Source organism: Diadema antillarum, unplaced genomic scaffold (assembly GCF_040938485.1).
Source record: "Diadema antillarum isolate AM-2024a unplaced genomic scaffold, OU_Dant_1.0 seq00000590_RagTag, whole genome shotgun sequence".
Taxonomy (NCBI): Eukaryota; Metazoa; Echinodermata; class Echinoidea; order Diadematoida; family Diadematidae; genus Diadema; species Diadema antillarum.
Genome location: NW_027271522.1, coordinates 849,571 through 865,901, shown reverse-complemented (window position 1 = coordinate 865,901; position 16,331 = coordinate 849,571). Strand labels below are relative to the sequence as shown.

At 37.5% G+C, this 16,331-nt stretch overlaps 1 protein-coding gene across 1 annotated transcript in view; it reads left to right on the top strand.

Moving 5' to 3' along the window:
* LOC139735687 (C2 domain-containing protein 5-like) overlaps nt 1-14,932 on the top strand; it is a 34,192-nt gene extending 19,260 nt beyond the window's left edge. The window contains exons 20-32 of the mRNA XM_071646432.1: nt 693-755; nt 1,488-1,589; nt 2,168-2,272; nt 3,103-3,163; nt 3,407-3,468; nt 4,151-4,237; nt 6,289-6,378; nt 6,883-6,946; nt 7,534-7,626; nt 9,725-9,768; nt 10,792-10,917; nt 12,135-12,281; nt 13,176-14,932. Coding sequence (XP_071502533.1) covers nt 693-755; nt 1,488-1,589; nt 2,168-2,272; nt 3,103-3,163; nt 3,407-3,468; nt 4,151-4,237; nt 6,289-6,378; nt 6,883-6,946; nt 7,534-7,626; nt 9,725-9,768; nt 10,792-10,917; nt 12,135-12,281; nt 13,176-13,304 — 1,173 coding nt within the window. The 3' untranslated portion in view covers nt 13,305-14,932. The remainder of the gene's footprint in view (nt 1-692; nt 756-1,487; nt 1,590-2,167; nt 2,273-3,102; nt 3,164-3,406; nt 3,469-4,150; nt 4,238-6,288; nt 6,379-6,882; nt 6,947-7,533; nt 7,627-9,724; nt 9,769-10,791; nt 10,918-12,134; nt 12,282-13,175) is intronic.
* Nucleotides 14,933-16,331: the final 1,399 nt, after the last annotated feature.

Sequence of the window (16,331 nt, the reverse complement as noted above, 5' to 3'; positions counted from 1 at the left end):
AATTGCATCTTTCAGGATGTCATCACATGTTACCATGTATAGAAAAGACATGAATATGTGAGACTCCTTTATACATTGTAACTCATACTCTGTGAATTCAAAATATCTTTGATATGCATGGTGGTCTTTTGATTTGTAAAGCATGCTGATAGGGCACTTGAAAGGGAATCTATCCCCAAAATACCTCTATGCATTTTTATGTTTCGTTAAAATCCACGTGCCACCCTTGCTATAGATAAGAAGACTACAAAAATTCATTGATTTTGAATGTATTGTTTGATATTTCTCGCACTTTACTGATTTGATCTACTTACACTTCTGAATTACTGAATCCACATATATATCTTGGGCAGAGTTTTCCTTGAAGTCCACCAACAAGCAGTGATAAGACATGCATGATTATTGACAAAGACTTTTTAAAAAAGTCTTGCCAGTTTCCCACTAGCATTACTGAAAAAATAGATATTTTCACGCGACCAATTTTTTGCGCTCAGCCGGGTAAAAAGAGTTTCGCATGTTTTTGATTCCGCGGAATTAAGACATCAAATACTGGAACATTTGGCATGCAAATATATTTGCATGCTTTTATTTTCACGCTGGTTACTTGTTGCGCGAAATGCGCGAAGATTTCAACACCGCAAAAATTTCCACTTTGACAGTATGTCATGGAATCTGAATCTTTCTATCTACAGACTGCCACAGCTGTCTTTGTCTCAGCCCTACCCCCTCCTTCATCCCTTCGAATTTCAAGACAGGTGAGACGTAAGCTCGTAGTAAGGCAATGTATCGTGATAATTGCAGCCATGTAGACCATGGAATTTAGTGGAGGAATCAGTGTCTACTTATACACACAGACTGGAAAGGCATTGAGATGACATCATTGTAAATGTCTTAAAATGTGTTTTGTGTTAGTGTTAGTTTTGTCTCAGCCCTACCCCGTCCTTCGTCCCTTCGAATTTCGAGACAGGTGAGATGTAAGCTCGTATTGAGTCAGTGGATCCTGATAATTGCAGCCATGTAGACCATGGACTTTAGTGGAGGAATCAGTGTTTGCATGTACACACAGACTGGAAAGGCATTGAGATGGCATCATTGTAAATGTCTTAAAATGTAATTTGTGTTAATGCTTCCCCTGTAAACGTGATTGGAGCGAAATGCTGATCGTAAATGCACAAATTTAATCATGTTTCAAAATGCTGATTCTGGCCTCGAAAAGTTCAGCACCAACACTCCCTAAGATAATGCATGCCTATGGAACTTAATGGGAAGGTGTAGGTGAATGAATTTCTTTGTTACTAGGCAGTAAGAACAGAAACATCCATAAACTCTAATACACTGCAATAACATTATGTCAGACTCATGCTCTGCCAATATGTATTTTACGCCGTAAATTGACAGGAAGATTAATGCATGTACTCAATGTACATGTATGTCTACCAGAGATTGGTTATCAGGGATACCATGTTCTGTGTCGTTACACTTTGCAGGACACAAGTGGCACAACGGACAAACAGGTGCAGATTTTCCAGGAGAAATTGGATGCAATCACCTCCAGAAATAAAGAGACCTATGGTCTCAATCATCCACAGGTAAAAAAGTGTTCTTACAAGTGTAAGCAGTCTTGGAAGGAAGGTTAGCAAGGGAAATTATGTAGTCTCAGCAACATATCATTTTTCTCTATTGGCCTACATGGTAACTGCAGCAAGATGGCAAGATTTTGATTTGCATTATTTGCTTTGGTTTGTGAAGTTGAACCTTCACACTGTTGGTGCATTCCTGTTTTATTTGCATATGTGCTTGTGTGTACCTTTCGTATGTGTGTGAGTGTGTATTGTCTTGACTGTGTGTATTGACTGTATGTGTGTGTTTTAATATGAATGTTAGTACAGTACTACACATGTATGCTTCTGTACCTCCTTCCATACATCTTGCGTATGTTAGGCTAGTCTTGCCAGAATGCAATATGGAGCCTTGGTGTACAAAGAATGTTGCAACGTAGAAATATATAAAAACGCAGAGAATTATTACAAAGAGAAAGTATTCAAATTCATCAATTAGGTGCAAGAGAAAGTATGTTCGAAAGAAAAAAAGGGAATAAGGATGAAGTTCAGTCTGTGTGTGAATCAGAAACACAGCATTCAACTTTCGTTTGACTTCTTGACAGGAGAGCAGCGGTGCAGAAGTTGACGGGGCACCCACGAGCCACACCAGCGCAGAGGAGCTGCCGGATCCCCAGCTTTCGTCCGGTCACAGGGAGACTTTTGTCATAGAGGTCAGTCATACAAGTCAAATCTCAGCCACCTTAATTATCTCCCTCTCCTCCTGTGTCCTCATCTCCTTATTGTTGTTGGGTTTTTTTTTTCTTCTTCTACTTCTGCTGCTTCTCTTAAATGTGTTATGTGTCTCTGTCTGTCTTTGAAATTTTGCTCTTGACTGGATGTTCTCCTTTCAATCCTTCTTTTGTTTGTACTGTAAAACTAGAGACATTTTGCAAATTGGTGACTGGCATTCAGTGCATCTTGTCGACAAAACTTTCATGTGCATTTTACTAAGGCAAATTGTGGCTCCTTGCGAAATTAACGGAAGCTTGATTCATGTAAACATTTTTGGTTTTACAGTACCTGATACATGGTGGGCTGATGTATAACTGTCTTCCTTTCAAATTTATGCACTTTCTTTCTCATGCTTTCATTCCATCCATTAGTAACATGAATTCTTTCAGTGATATTGTTCTTTGGTGTTTGCCCTTTTGTATCTTTCAAATTCAAGACTTCATTTTTCTTACTGCATTGTGAGACTATGACGAGTAAAACAGTCACTGAATGTTGCAGGTCAAAGTTGCATGGATGCTGTGACATTATGATACCCATTCCTGTGAATTTGAGAACATCAGTGAATTAGGCTATTAATGAAACTCCAAAAGTTTTTGATGGGGATGATGCTGAATCCACTTTATCAGAATACACAAAAATGTGGAATAACAAAAATTGTCATGTTGTTTGGATGAAAGTAAATTCCATCATGTTAAAACACTCTCTTTGCACTTTGAAAGATCAATGTGTTTGTGTTGTTCAATGTTGTTGTCTTTTTTGCTCTTATTAGATTGATGACATTGAGGACACAGAATCTGTGATTGAGCTCTTTGAGCAGGACCTACCCCAAGGTATGTCTTCTAATTCTTTAACTGATTAATGTATGTTATTTATTTATACAGTCTACATTGTTTACTTTCGTTTGTTGCAGCAAAGAAGACCCATGCATCATAGAGAATTTTAGCTGACTCAGAGACAAATACTGTCATTGCAAATTGTGGCTATTCTTTTTAATCTGTGTCTTTGGTTTTGTTTTTATTGATGTGCGTACTTGCTTCCCCTTTCTTAATTTCTCTGCTTCATCATTGTTACAGGTTTTCTGAGTTGCAGAACAGAGGTGTTTCCAGGGAACATGGAGCCTACCCAACATCTACAGGTAAGTTTGTCAGAGAATGATTGTGAAGCCATTGCAAAGTTCAAGTCTGAAACAATCACCATACAGTTGCTGCTTTGTTTGTGTGTGTTTTTTTCCCCCATTCACCTATGTCAGTGATTATGCACACAGCAGTTTAATCAACAAACGGGGCATTTCAAGTTGTGAGATTAGTCTCTTCCTCAGACGCTTGCTGACTTTATGATCTGACACCTTTTGAAATACTTTGCTACCTCATTGAGGATTTCCTCCTCAACCTACATGTTGAAATGTCAGAATGTCGAAAGTCTAATTCTGAACCTCAGTGTTGAAAGCTGAGAGACTGCAACTGTATGTCCATGGATCTACTTCATTTCAAATTTAAGTTTGCAAGGCATGAATTTGGAAGAAAGTGTTGGGACATCATTTTGTGTGTGTGTGTGTGTGTGTGTGTGTGTGTGTGTGTGTGTGTGTGTGTGTGTGTTGTCTTTTACAACTGTTAATTAACTTTATTTCAGTGTTCACTTCAATTTCATATATTTTCAAAAATTGAAGTGAACACTGACATAGGTAAAGCTCCAATGATAAGGGCACGCATAGAGGAAGAAAGTAAAATACATTCTTGCAAATCTTTGTAGTTTACGGGGGACAAATAACCCTCAATTTTGTATAGATTAATCTTTGGGTGTGTATGTTGATCTTACAGACCATCACCATGATGCGCAGGTCATCCCTTTCTGATACCTGTGGAACCACCAAAGTTGTGACGGGACTCATCCAAGAAATGATACAGGTTGGTCCAGTGATCAGTTGACCAGTGATCAGTTGACCATGTGGTAAAGCACTCGTAGGGTAGACCCCTCTCTCAAGTCCAGCTCGGTTTCTCACGGTCATTTTTGTGCTTGTGACCCAAAGGCAGCTTGAGACATGTTTAATTCAGGTTGTCTTTGTGTCTATCCATTTGTTCCAGACCCGTTATCACATACCATTATGTAGGAAATGCTCTTGGGTGGATTTTAATGATATGTGGCCAAAGCATGGTGTATACGGTGAAGAGGTACTGAATAGATTTTAGGCCAAATCTGCTTGGTCAAAGATCAAAGGTTAAAGATCACCAAACTCACTGAGGCTAAAGATGTCACTTCCAAGCTGTATAAATGGTAATATATCACTGTAAAACGAGGAATGTTCACATGCAGTTTAATTTTGCGAGCACCAAGATTGGCGAAAATAAAATGTACGCAAAAATTCTTGTCTACACTGTATGCATTGCACGCCAGTGGCAATTCACGAAAATTTCATGCCACAAAAGAGGCCGTCAGCTCCAATTCGGGAAAATTTCATGCCGCAAATATATCATGTTTTACAGTAGTAGGAAGCATTATTATTGTATCTTCTGAAGATGTGTTGGTCGCAGTCCTGATAGTGACCTCTCTGTATCTTTGAAGAAGGAATGAGATATGTGGACAGCCGGCCCAAACTTGGTTTTGCATGTGCAACTCCCCAGCAAGATTGTACAGGCCTGTAGATGATTGCATGATAAAAATCTGGCGATCTTTCTGACTTGGCATGCTGAGTAATCATTCCAGTGCTCTTATATTTTTATGCCTCCACCACGAAGTGGTGCCGGAGGCATTATGTTTTCGGGTTGTCTGTCCGTCCGTCCGTCCGTCCGTCCGTCCGTCCGTCCGTCCGTCCGTCCGTCCGTCCTTCCGTCCGTCCGTAATGAATTTTGTGGACAGGGTAACTACCAAAACCTTTTGAGGTATCCTAATGAAACTTGGCATGTATGTGTATTAGGGGGTGAAGTTGTGCCTATCAACTTTTGGGTGCACATGCTCAAGGTCAAAGGTCAAAAGGTCAAGGTCAAATGCTTAAAATTTTACTATTTCCCCCATATCTATGCAATGCCTGAAGATATTTTCTTGAAACTTAGTGTATACATGTACTACTCAATCAAGATTCTCTGATGAAAGTTTGGGGTCATGAGGTCAAAAGGTCAAAGGTCAAAAGGTCAAGTAAATTGTTATAATTTCACTTTTTTCTCTGTACAGTGTATCTTGGAAATTGTTCAAGGTATTTTCATGGAACATAGTATATATGCATCTACTGACTGGCAGTGGTTATCTAGGGAATTTATGGTTCATGGGGTCAAAGGTCAGGGGTCAAAGGTCAAGGGCAATACTTCAAAATTTTATTATTTTCTTTATATTTATGCAATGCCAGCAGGATATTTTTTTTTAAACTTGATGTATGCATGTATAACCCAATAGAGATTCTCTTGGATTTTTTTTTGCCAAGAAGGTCAAAGGTCAAAAGGTCAAAGATCAAGTGAAAGTGCTGAACTTACTTCTTTCTCCATATCTTAGAAGTGGCTCAAGTTATCTTGAAACTTAGTAAATGTTGAATTTATGTATGTTCTGCCTGACAGTGATTCTCTTATAAATCAAAGGCCAGATGAAAATGATAACAATTTACTGTTCAATACAGAAATTGCGCTTTTTCTCCATACCTTGAAAATTACTCAGTGCATAAACTTATGAAATGGTCAAAGTCAAGTTAAAGTTCTTAAATCCCCAAATACATGCTCTCCTATTCATCCAATTAAACATAGGTCAAGGAAGGTAAACATTTAATACATTTGTGACAAACATGTCATTTTAATATTTTGCCAATTTTGTGAAAATGTAATCACACATTGTCCACATGTACTATAGACCTATTAGGAGAATCATGCATTATGGCGGAGGCATACCAGTCGCCATAGCAACATTTCTAGTTCTTTTTATCTTTTTATGTTATTATGTTATGGCGCTGTTTTATTTTTCCATTTTTCACCCTCAGGGGATTTGCTTCAAACTCCGGAACCTGACACCATGCTGTCTGTGTAACATGGACATAGAATTCATCCTGGATGAAGATGAAATCATACAGGTATGACAAACCAGAAGCTGGTTTTTCTGCGAATGTTGTACGTGTCGTCGAATGTAGAATGCTTCATAATACCTCAATTTTTTCAATGCATGCAAATTATTGGCATGGTATGATACAGAAACCTTTCACTGGTTGGGGGTGATCATACAATGGAAGTTGGACTGCTACCAACCTCTAAGAATTTGTGGTCATGCTTTCATCCAGTAACTGCAAGACCAGCAGACAGCTGGGAGAAAACAGCATGACTATCACTTGGCTTGTCCATAAATGATTAAAAGTTGATTGAAACCTGATTTCTTTAGTATTGCCATGTTGTGGCATATGCAATGTTTCTGACTACCGGTATGTACTGTGGTTGTGGAAAACAAGAAATGAATTGAAACCAAAGAAAGATATTGACAAATATTTTATCATCAATATGAAAATCATAGTCACTTTTGTTCCCATCTTTCTCTTCTATATGTAGCTGTTGACAATGATAACTTACCTATTTTTTGCTTTCAGATATGGTTGACTACAGCTGTGGTTGGCATGAAGCCCATTGCAAAAAATGTTCCAGTGCAAAAAGGTAACGTAAATGATTTAATTCAATCCAATCAAAAAAATGTTCTTTTCAATCAAGAAAACGTATCATAATGCGTACTTAACTTATAAGTGAGCAATGTAGGTGAAGAAATGACATTCACATTGCAATGTTTACCACATATACATGCATGACAAAACTTAACAAACAAAAGTTATCAAACACAATGATTACCAAAAAAAAAAAGTTGGAATTGAGAAATCAACTTGAAATGCACTCAATGCGGTCAATATATTACGTGGACAAAACGCTTTCGTGTGCACTGTACTTTTGCAAATCTTGACCCCATGTGAAATTTGTGAAAGTTTTATGCACACAAAAATTTGTGGTTTTATGGTAGTCTTCTGTGAATTCCGTGCAGATTGAACAAAGAATTAAACAGATATGCAAAAAGAAAAAGATAGAGAAAGAGACAGACGGACAGACAGACTGAGAGGGGAAAAAAATCTTAACCTGTCGAGGATGAGTCCCGAATATACTCGGGGAAAGTGTCTAAGGGAAATGCTTGTTGTAGCAAAATCAGTCCGTCCTCCATGGTTAATTCATGTTGTGTTTGATTACATCTGACCCAGGATCTGCAAAGCCATCAATGGATTCAGAAATGATGTTCTCCATGGACGAAGTGTCGGAGACAAACTCGCAACAGCAACCAACGTCCAAAGGTAGTTTGACATGATTTTTTACTCAATTTGTTTGGGTTTTACAGTGCACTCCCGTTATAACGAAATGCTTGGGACCGGCAGTTTTCTTTCGTTATAACGAAATTTCGTTATAACCGAACAAATACAATATATAACGAAAACAAGGAACCACGTATATATATCATATTATGTTTGCTGAATACTCATCATACACTGGAAAGCTATGTAAAATGTGATGGGATAACTGTATTACAATAACAAATGCAAGTTCCCCTCAGAAACTGTGCGTGACACAAGGAGCGAACACACAGTGGTGTGAAGTGTTCACCCATGCAGAGACGCTATAAATGCTTGTTCCGCTACGTATTTTCGAAAGCAATTTGCATTTCGTTATAACGGAGCACATTTCTTTTGTTTTTCTTTGTCTGTGGCGCTCGGAAATGACTTCATTATAACGGAAATTTCGCTATAACCGTGTTTGTTGTAAGCAAATTTTGTACCATAGACTTTAATGGTGCTAATTTTGGGACCAGAAGATTTACTTCGTTATAACAAAATTTCGTTATAACCGTGTTCGTTGTAACGGGAGTGCACTGTATCAGTTTTTACACTGTAAAAACAAAGCTGTTGCACAATGTGATACATGATCACAGTGTGTATAGATAGGTGGGATATTTCATTGTGCGCATGGCATTTTGTCATGAGAACACTTCCCTGTGCATGGCAGATAGTTGCTAGGCTGTGGGAGTGCCCATAGGGTTAACAACATTCGGCCATGTGCAGGGAAGCGTGTTAACAACATTCTGCCAGGCGCACAACAATTGTCTCGCATCTTTCTATTTTTTAGTAATTTTGATGAAGGAAAAAAAAAAGAAGGAAGAGTTTTGATCTGTGTTGAAGGGGAGGAGACTGTTTTAATATTAAACCAAAAGTTAAGCTATTTGTTGTCCTTGTGTGTGAATATACACATGAAAGTTGTTTTGTACCAGTACGTGATAGATTTTGACATGCTCCAAGAACACACTTTCAAACAGTGGTGCACTTTATACAACTGTATGTGTAGAATACGTTGGTCACTTCATTGTGAACCGAATTCCATTGTATTTATTACTATATATTAAACCCCACAATGTAAATGCATGCTCACATGCAGTGTCAGGAGGAAAGGAGCACCTGTTTTTACAGATCAAGAGAATGGAGCTCATGATGGGATAGATTCCTTTGCTACCAATTCATGCTACTTGCGGCTTTTGTATTTAACCAGTTGTAAACATAGCTACAAATTTCTCATTTTACTGGCAGATCATGGGTTCGTCATCATAAACCTGTCCGATTGTGATTTATGAATTCACACCTGCCCGCTATTTCTATCTAACAGTTAATTCCTATTCGTTTTTCTTTTTCTTTTCTTTTTTTTTACCTCAAAAGGCAAGGCATTATCCAGCCTTGTATTCCTATTTTTGTCAATACCTGCCAATAGTGATGTATGTTACTTGAGTGAATTGTTGTTGTTTTTTGCAATATTTATTCCTATTCATTCTTATTCTTTTATTGAATTTCAGGGTAGTCAGGTGTTAATATTATATCTCCTTCTGTCACTCTGATGTGGTGTGGTATCTATCCAAAGATGAATCATCATCATCATGGTTGGTTTGTCATCTAAAGATATAATAAATGATGATGATGATGATGATGATGATGATGATGATGATGATGATGATGATGATGATGATCCACAGCATCATCATCATCATCATCATCATGTGGTGTGGTATCTATCCAAAGATGAATCATCATCATCATGGTTGGTTTGTCATCTAAAGAGATAATAAATCAACCAAGATGTCATCATAAGATGTGCAGTTTCTGAACCCAGTATAACTTTCTTGTTTTGTTTTTGCATACTTGGTTCTTCATGGGTCTATATAGGCAGCGGTTTGAATTTCCTTGCCATGAATGTTAGATTCCGTGCAGTTTAGAAATGTTTGGTTAATTCTCTCTGTCAAAATAGTTCTTGGTATATAGCATGATAGCTTACTATGCGCAGTTACATTCATGCTAGTATATTATATAAACTCACTGATATAATGCAAGCATTTTCGTTTCCATCCATCATACACAGTAGAATCTGAGCCAATGCGACTGGAAAGAAGAATTCAGCTAGGGGTAAGTCATTGAAATCAAAACTAGTGTTTTTGGTTTTGATAAAAAAGGATAATAACAGATTGTTATACGGTATGCTACTTGTTACATTACATAGGTACAGAATTATGTGGTTCTTATAATTATGTGGAGCCTGATTAAAGTAAAACTACTTTCCATGTACAATTGCAGTCACAATTGTTCACATGATTGGCCATTAAAAGTTAGTTCTATCCATGTATGCACCGTATTCTTTAAATTTACATAATGCAGTTTTGTTCAAATCACCCTTACAGGTCCTACTTAGTTGGTAGCATATTTGGCTCATGGACAAATTACAGACTTTGAGAACACATATAAGAACAAAGCAATTGATGTAGAATTCCACTTGAATTAATTTGTATGATGGTCCTTAACATGCATTCTGCACTTCTGTAGCCAGAATATTAGTAAATCTAACAGACATATATTCTTCTAATTCCTGTAGTAATGTCTTTGCATTTTATCTCAATTGAATGTATATTTGTATGCATATTTGAACATGTATGTCATCACACTGACTTTCAGAGATCTTGTGCAGTTTAATAGGGTGATGTTATAATTGACGATGAAAAATAATCTCATGCTATAAAAGTGGAAATTTTCGTGGTGTACAAATTTTTATGCGACCAGAAACTGGCCCAAAACTTAACCTGTTGAGGACAAGTCCCGAGTATACTCGAGCAGGGGAGATCTATGGGAAATGTGTATTGCAGCAAAATCAGTCTGTCCTCAACAGGTGAACGCATGCAAATGTTTTTCCTTGCTACATTTATGATTCTGTGGAATCAAAATCTCACAAATTCCATTTACGTAACTGAGCACAAAAAATTACTCTCGCAAAAGTGTCCACTTTTACAGTATTCCTTGACATTTGTGAAATATCCCCACTTGAATCTTTGATTATCAATGCAATACATCATGGTAAATGTTCATCCTGTCAGTCAGACATATTAAAATGCATGCAGAATATGTTATTACCTAGTCATAACTCTTCCTACTATACAGGGTAAGTTGTCATGGCGACCTGAAGTTCTCATAACGCCACTGTCCATCATACCGGGAGCAACCATCGACCGTTACCTCGGCAACCTCAACCTCTTCTTCATCCGTGAGACAACATCAGTCAGAGAGGTGAGTATTGCAATTGACCACAATTCAAATCAATTCGAATCTTGATGTGAAGGATGGTAGAATTGATTAAGTTGTCATCGACTTGATAAACATCACTTGTTTGCAAGAGCTAGGCAGATAATAGAGACATCCACAGTGCCCCTCTAAATGGGCTTCATTTATTACTGGAACATGGTTCTTTAAATGGAGAACTAGTTTCTGAATAATACTTCTCAAACATATCACACATATGGGGGGGGGGGATTCCGCCCCCCCCTTCAGATCTCGCCTATGGAACGCGTGATTGCGCCGAAAATCGGCACACGCAACGCCCGCAAAGTATACTATCAAAATGTATGGTTGCTTTCTCCGAAAAATTTTTCTTATATTTTATATTAATTAATTATTGTAATTTATGCATAAAATCAGTTTTGGGCTCTAAATCACTTATTAATGCTCTAATCAAGCTAATTTCTTTTTTAAAATGTTTCTTGTATCATTCTCCTGAGACATAGGATAAAAAAAAATCTGTATCGAAATTAATTTCTTATGTATTTGATTGTTTTTTGAATTTCTTATGTATTTCTTTATTTTTCGACCTTTTGTTTTTGTTTGTTTTTTGGCCAAATATGTCACAGACATTTTTCGAAGCTTTATTATGTTAAAATAAATTAATTTCGTCCATTCTAGGTCGAGATATGAATTTTTATGTGAATTGATTGAAAAAACACAATTTGCACTGGATTTGTACACAAAATCACGTTTTGGAGCAATTTTGGGGTTGACAAATTTTTTTCGAACGGGCGTCGCGTCAAAACGGGCGCAACAATTTTGGTCTCAAAAGTTGTGCGATACTTGAAAGAAAAAAGTCATGAAACATCGCGGCGGAGCTTATCGCGCTGCGAAGATATTGCGCGAAACGTCGAGGGGGGGCGGATTCTGCCCCCCCCCCCAGGCTGATTAGGGTTAAGGTGGCATACCATTCTCATCTAAGATCTTTTGTGGACAATATATTTTGTTTTGCATGTGTCTGTTTGTGTATTATTACATATCATAGCAAAAAGACAATCTCTGGTGCATGTGACTGGTATGATTCTACCAGTGTGATGACATATTACTAGCAACACCTATAGAACATCATAATTGTACTAGATTTTAACTTTCGTAACTTTGATCGCAGAATATCTCATGTTTTTGTAATTTCACAATTCCCGCCAACATCCCCATTCCTTTCCCAGTCTGGTGGAGTGAGCGGATTCATGAGGAGCTTCATCGCCGAGGTGAACGCCATCGTGAGACGCCACGTGGCGGCTCTTGGTGGCAACGCCTTGGTCACCTACACTCTGGTGGACTGTCTTATGGAGGACAACCCTCACAAGAACCAGGTCAGAACCACTTTGCCTCATTCACAAGTTAAAGGGAAAACGTAATTCTCAGATACTTGCAAAACTGTCGATTTTTTTCTCTGAAGTGTACACATATGCGTTATAAATGTGTGAAAATATGCTATGATAACACAATTTCAGTTAGTTAATGATGAAATGCAAAATGTTAACCAAAAAGTTCACTAGAAGTATTACAGTCTCAAAGCATACCCGATTGTGGTTTGCTGCAGCTGTATGTATTTAAAAAAAAAAAAAAATTGATTATTGATGATTTAATCCTGACATGTTCTTCATAATTCTCATTATTTATATATTTTTAATATATTTCATTTATTTGCTTGTTTGTTTTGTGAGTGGTGTTTGTTTGCTTGTTTGTAGATACATATATTTCATCTACTTTGAGGAGGAATGATGGCACGTTCTCATACGTCACAAAGAGTTTTATCATTACAATTATGGAGACAAAGACACCATTTAACAGCGGAATGAAATGCCAATTCAGGAAAGCCAGATGATTTAAAAATCATAATCGATTGGACCTTTCTCAGTTCTTGGGTAGATATTATTTCATATTGTACTTGCACAGTTCCTTGAAAATGAAAATTTTTCTTGAAGATTATTACTTCAGTTGACAATACAGACTTGCTTGTTCACTTCTGATGCTAGGAAAGAAATCACTCTCTGGTGTATAAAGTAACAGTGTATTGGTTTTAACTCCCCGTTCAATTTGTAAATCCTTGAAGAGTTTGTTCATTCACAAAAGCCTTGCAGTTCCTGCCAATTTGATAGTTCTAGAGACCGTTTCCAAATCAGATAGCATTTATGATGTGAAATCTTGCTTGTAATGTGTGGTAATGAAGACTCATATTTCTTGGAATCGTTGTTTCCTCACAGTGCCAATGCCTGATCAATGTCTGCGGTGATGCGGTCCACATACAATACGACGACCTTCTCTCACTGCCAGATGAAACCAGCGGCAGCAACTCGCCAAAGATTTCATCCGCCTCCGGGACCAGAAGCTAGACCAGTTCCAACTTCATCATTTCCCCAACCAGCGTAGATCTTGTTTAATAGTGCTTGGGATCAACGCTAAGGTTATATCCAGAACTATTAGATATGGACAATGGAAAGGATCTAGAGAATACCTCTGTATTTCTTTCCCAAAGGACTTCAGAAAACCATGAATTATGAAAGAATTGTAAAGTACATTTCCTGCTGAGAGCATATATTTGACCAAGTGAATGAACCCAAAGGAGGAATTCAAGTTTATTTTCTTCAGGACTGAAGGAAGCTGTGAGGAATCCAGGAATGGAATTCAGAGAATATTTCCAACAATAATTGTGTAGGTATGACCAAATAAAGTGTTGCTGGAAAGGCACAAAATGTTACCAAGAAGTCAAGGACTTAACAAAGCTAATGGTATTCAAATCTAGGACAAAAGCATCAATATTCAAGGCATTAGTACTTTATGCATTTGCACAAAGCCTAGTGCTATGTAAACGCTGAACTCAAGATGACATGCAGTTTGCCACATGTTTATGTCTGCCAGAACTTATACACGTTTCAACTCATAATCTCCTAATACTTACTATGACTCCCCTTCTTTCACTGTGTGAGCACTTTAATATGTCCAGAGGACATCATAATGGCTACATATGTGTAGATGTACAGTTTGTGATATGAACTCTCAATTTTTCTTTATATAACACGAAACAGGCAGCAGTAAATGTATGTTTCAAAACAAGACTTACTGTAAAAGTGGAAATTTGCGCGGTGTTGAAATTTTCGCGCATTTCACGCAACCAGAAACTAGCGCGAAAATAAAAGCACACAATTTTTTTTTTCTTGCCACATGCTCCAGTAGTTGATGTCTTGATTCCACGGAATTAAAAACATGCGAAACTCTTCTAACCAGGCCGAGCACGAAAATATCCACTTTTACAGTATTCAAAATTTCATGTCTAGCGGTAGTACTGTTCTAGAGGTACTTTACAGAGAGACAAGTATGTTGTTATGCTGTGATTGCAGCAATATCCTGCATTTTCTCAGATGTTAGTAAGAACAAACTTACAATATATTTACTCTCCTGCCCATATTGACCTATGCAAATTTGCCCACAATAATATACACATGCACACTGTCATGGAAAGGGGGAGAGTAGACAAGGACAGGGACATTTGCCGGGATGAAGGCCAAATATTTGTACACTCAGAAGGGCGACTGTCTTCACTCGTGCTGAAATCAGCCGATGGGGATTTTTGAGAATCACAAGATGACAAAGTTGACTTCAGTGAATGTGAGCATTTGCAGCACAATAATAATCACCAGCATGGCGCTACCCTATAACAACTGTAAGTAGTCCCACAAAGAGCATGCCACTGGAGAACTACAAATGTTAGCATGGCTCTATCAGCAATCTTATAAATACCAGCACTGCTCAATTCGTGTGTTGTTTATGGTATGTAGTGTGTTCTTCTTCTTTTTTTCTCTGAAATTTGATTTTACATGCAAAGTAAATGAAATTCCCCACTTTTCAACCAGAGTATGATTTTGTCTTCAATTTTTTTTTTCCATAGTGTGTCATTTAATTGTTTAGGTTTTTTTTTGTCCATGGAGATTGGTAACCTTAGAACACATGTGTGCTGGTTTGGAGTGACATGTATCAAAGGAGAGTACGTCACTCGAGAAGTGCACAATACGTTGTACCTTGTACATACAGGATACAATAAGCCCTTAAACATAAAAAAGGGTCAACTCTTGTTATTTTTCCACTTTCTTTTCACCTACCATTTCCTGGCTTTTTCTGTCACCAATATTATATCGTCAAACATGTTGGAGCCACTCCACTACTCCATTATGCTGGCAAGATGTGTGAATGTGTGTGCAATACCAGTTTTGAGAGAGCCGTGTTCAACTCCACTACAGTGTTGTATGTAGATGGAAAGAGAGAGAAGTCTTCTGGATGGCATGTACAGTAATGCATTGGTGTGTTGTTGCACCAAATTTTCAGAGAGATTATCGCCTCCAAGAGCAAAATTAAATATACGTCAGTGTCTTACAGGAAGACGTGCGCATTCCTGAGGACTCTCACACTGATGATTTTAATAGCACTCCTAGATTCAGTGATTCAATACCATTGTATTTTCTTTCGTCACAGTTCAGGATGATGTGCTTTGTTTTTATGCTTTTCTATTATGGTAGGTGTCTGTGTAAGAGAACAATATAGCATTCTTGCCATGAAGTGTATGTACACATTCTATGCTGTACTAATGAATGCATTAATTCTGAAGATCCCCCCAAAAAACAAACAATCAAACAAACAAACAAACTCTCCACAGTACATCTAGCATGCAGTAAAAAAATCCATCTATTACATTCTCATAGGATTGTGTCCTAGTACATTGTACTTCAGTTTGATTGACCAAGTTAGCAATCTAAAGCATTCAATAAATTTGATTCACCATTAATAACGGATAATTGTGTTATGGGACATTGAATATTGATTGTCCAGCCCCCCCCCCCCCCAAATAAAAAGAAGAAGAAGAATATGTTTATCAGATGTACGTTAAAAGGAAAAACATTTTGTATTGTCTGTTAGTGTCTTGCCTATTAAATGCTTACATATCAGTATTCAATGAAAATCCAACTCGTTGAATTTGGTCAGAAACCTTTACCATTATTTGATTAGTGTATATTAAGGTGAAATATAATATGCAGGCCAGTTTATTTCCATAAGGCGAACAGTAAGTCATGAGATGGAGGCGATGTATATTGCTGTTACTTTGGCAGCTGTTTCTCGGCATACATGCATTGATTTGAAGGGAAATATTAATGTACGTGTATTATATATATTGTGTATACTTTGATAACGTATCCAGAAAAATGATTTGGCAGTTCATTTAGTGAATGCAGAGCAGTATTGTGCAGTATAACAATAAAGTAATTATCAGTATTCATGTATGCTTGACAGTGACTGTGTCTGTATCCTTTTCTTACAAGAAAAAATGTGAGGGTTTAGGATGGTTTCAATGACTGCATGCATAATCACTG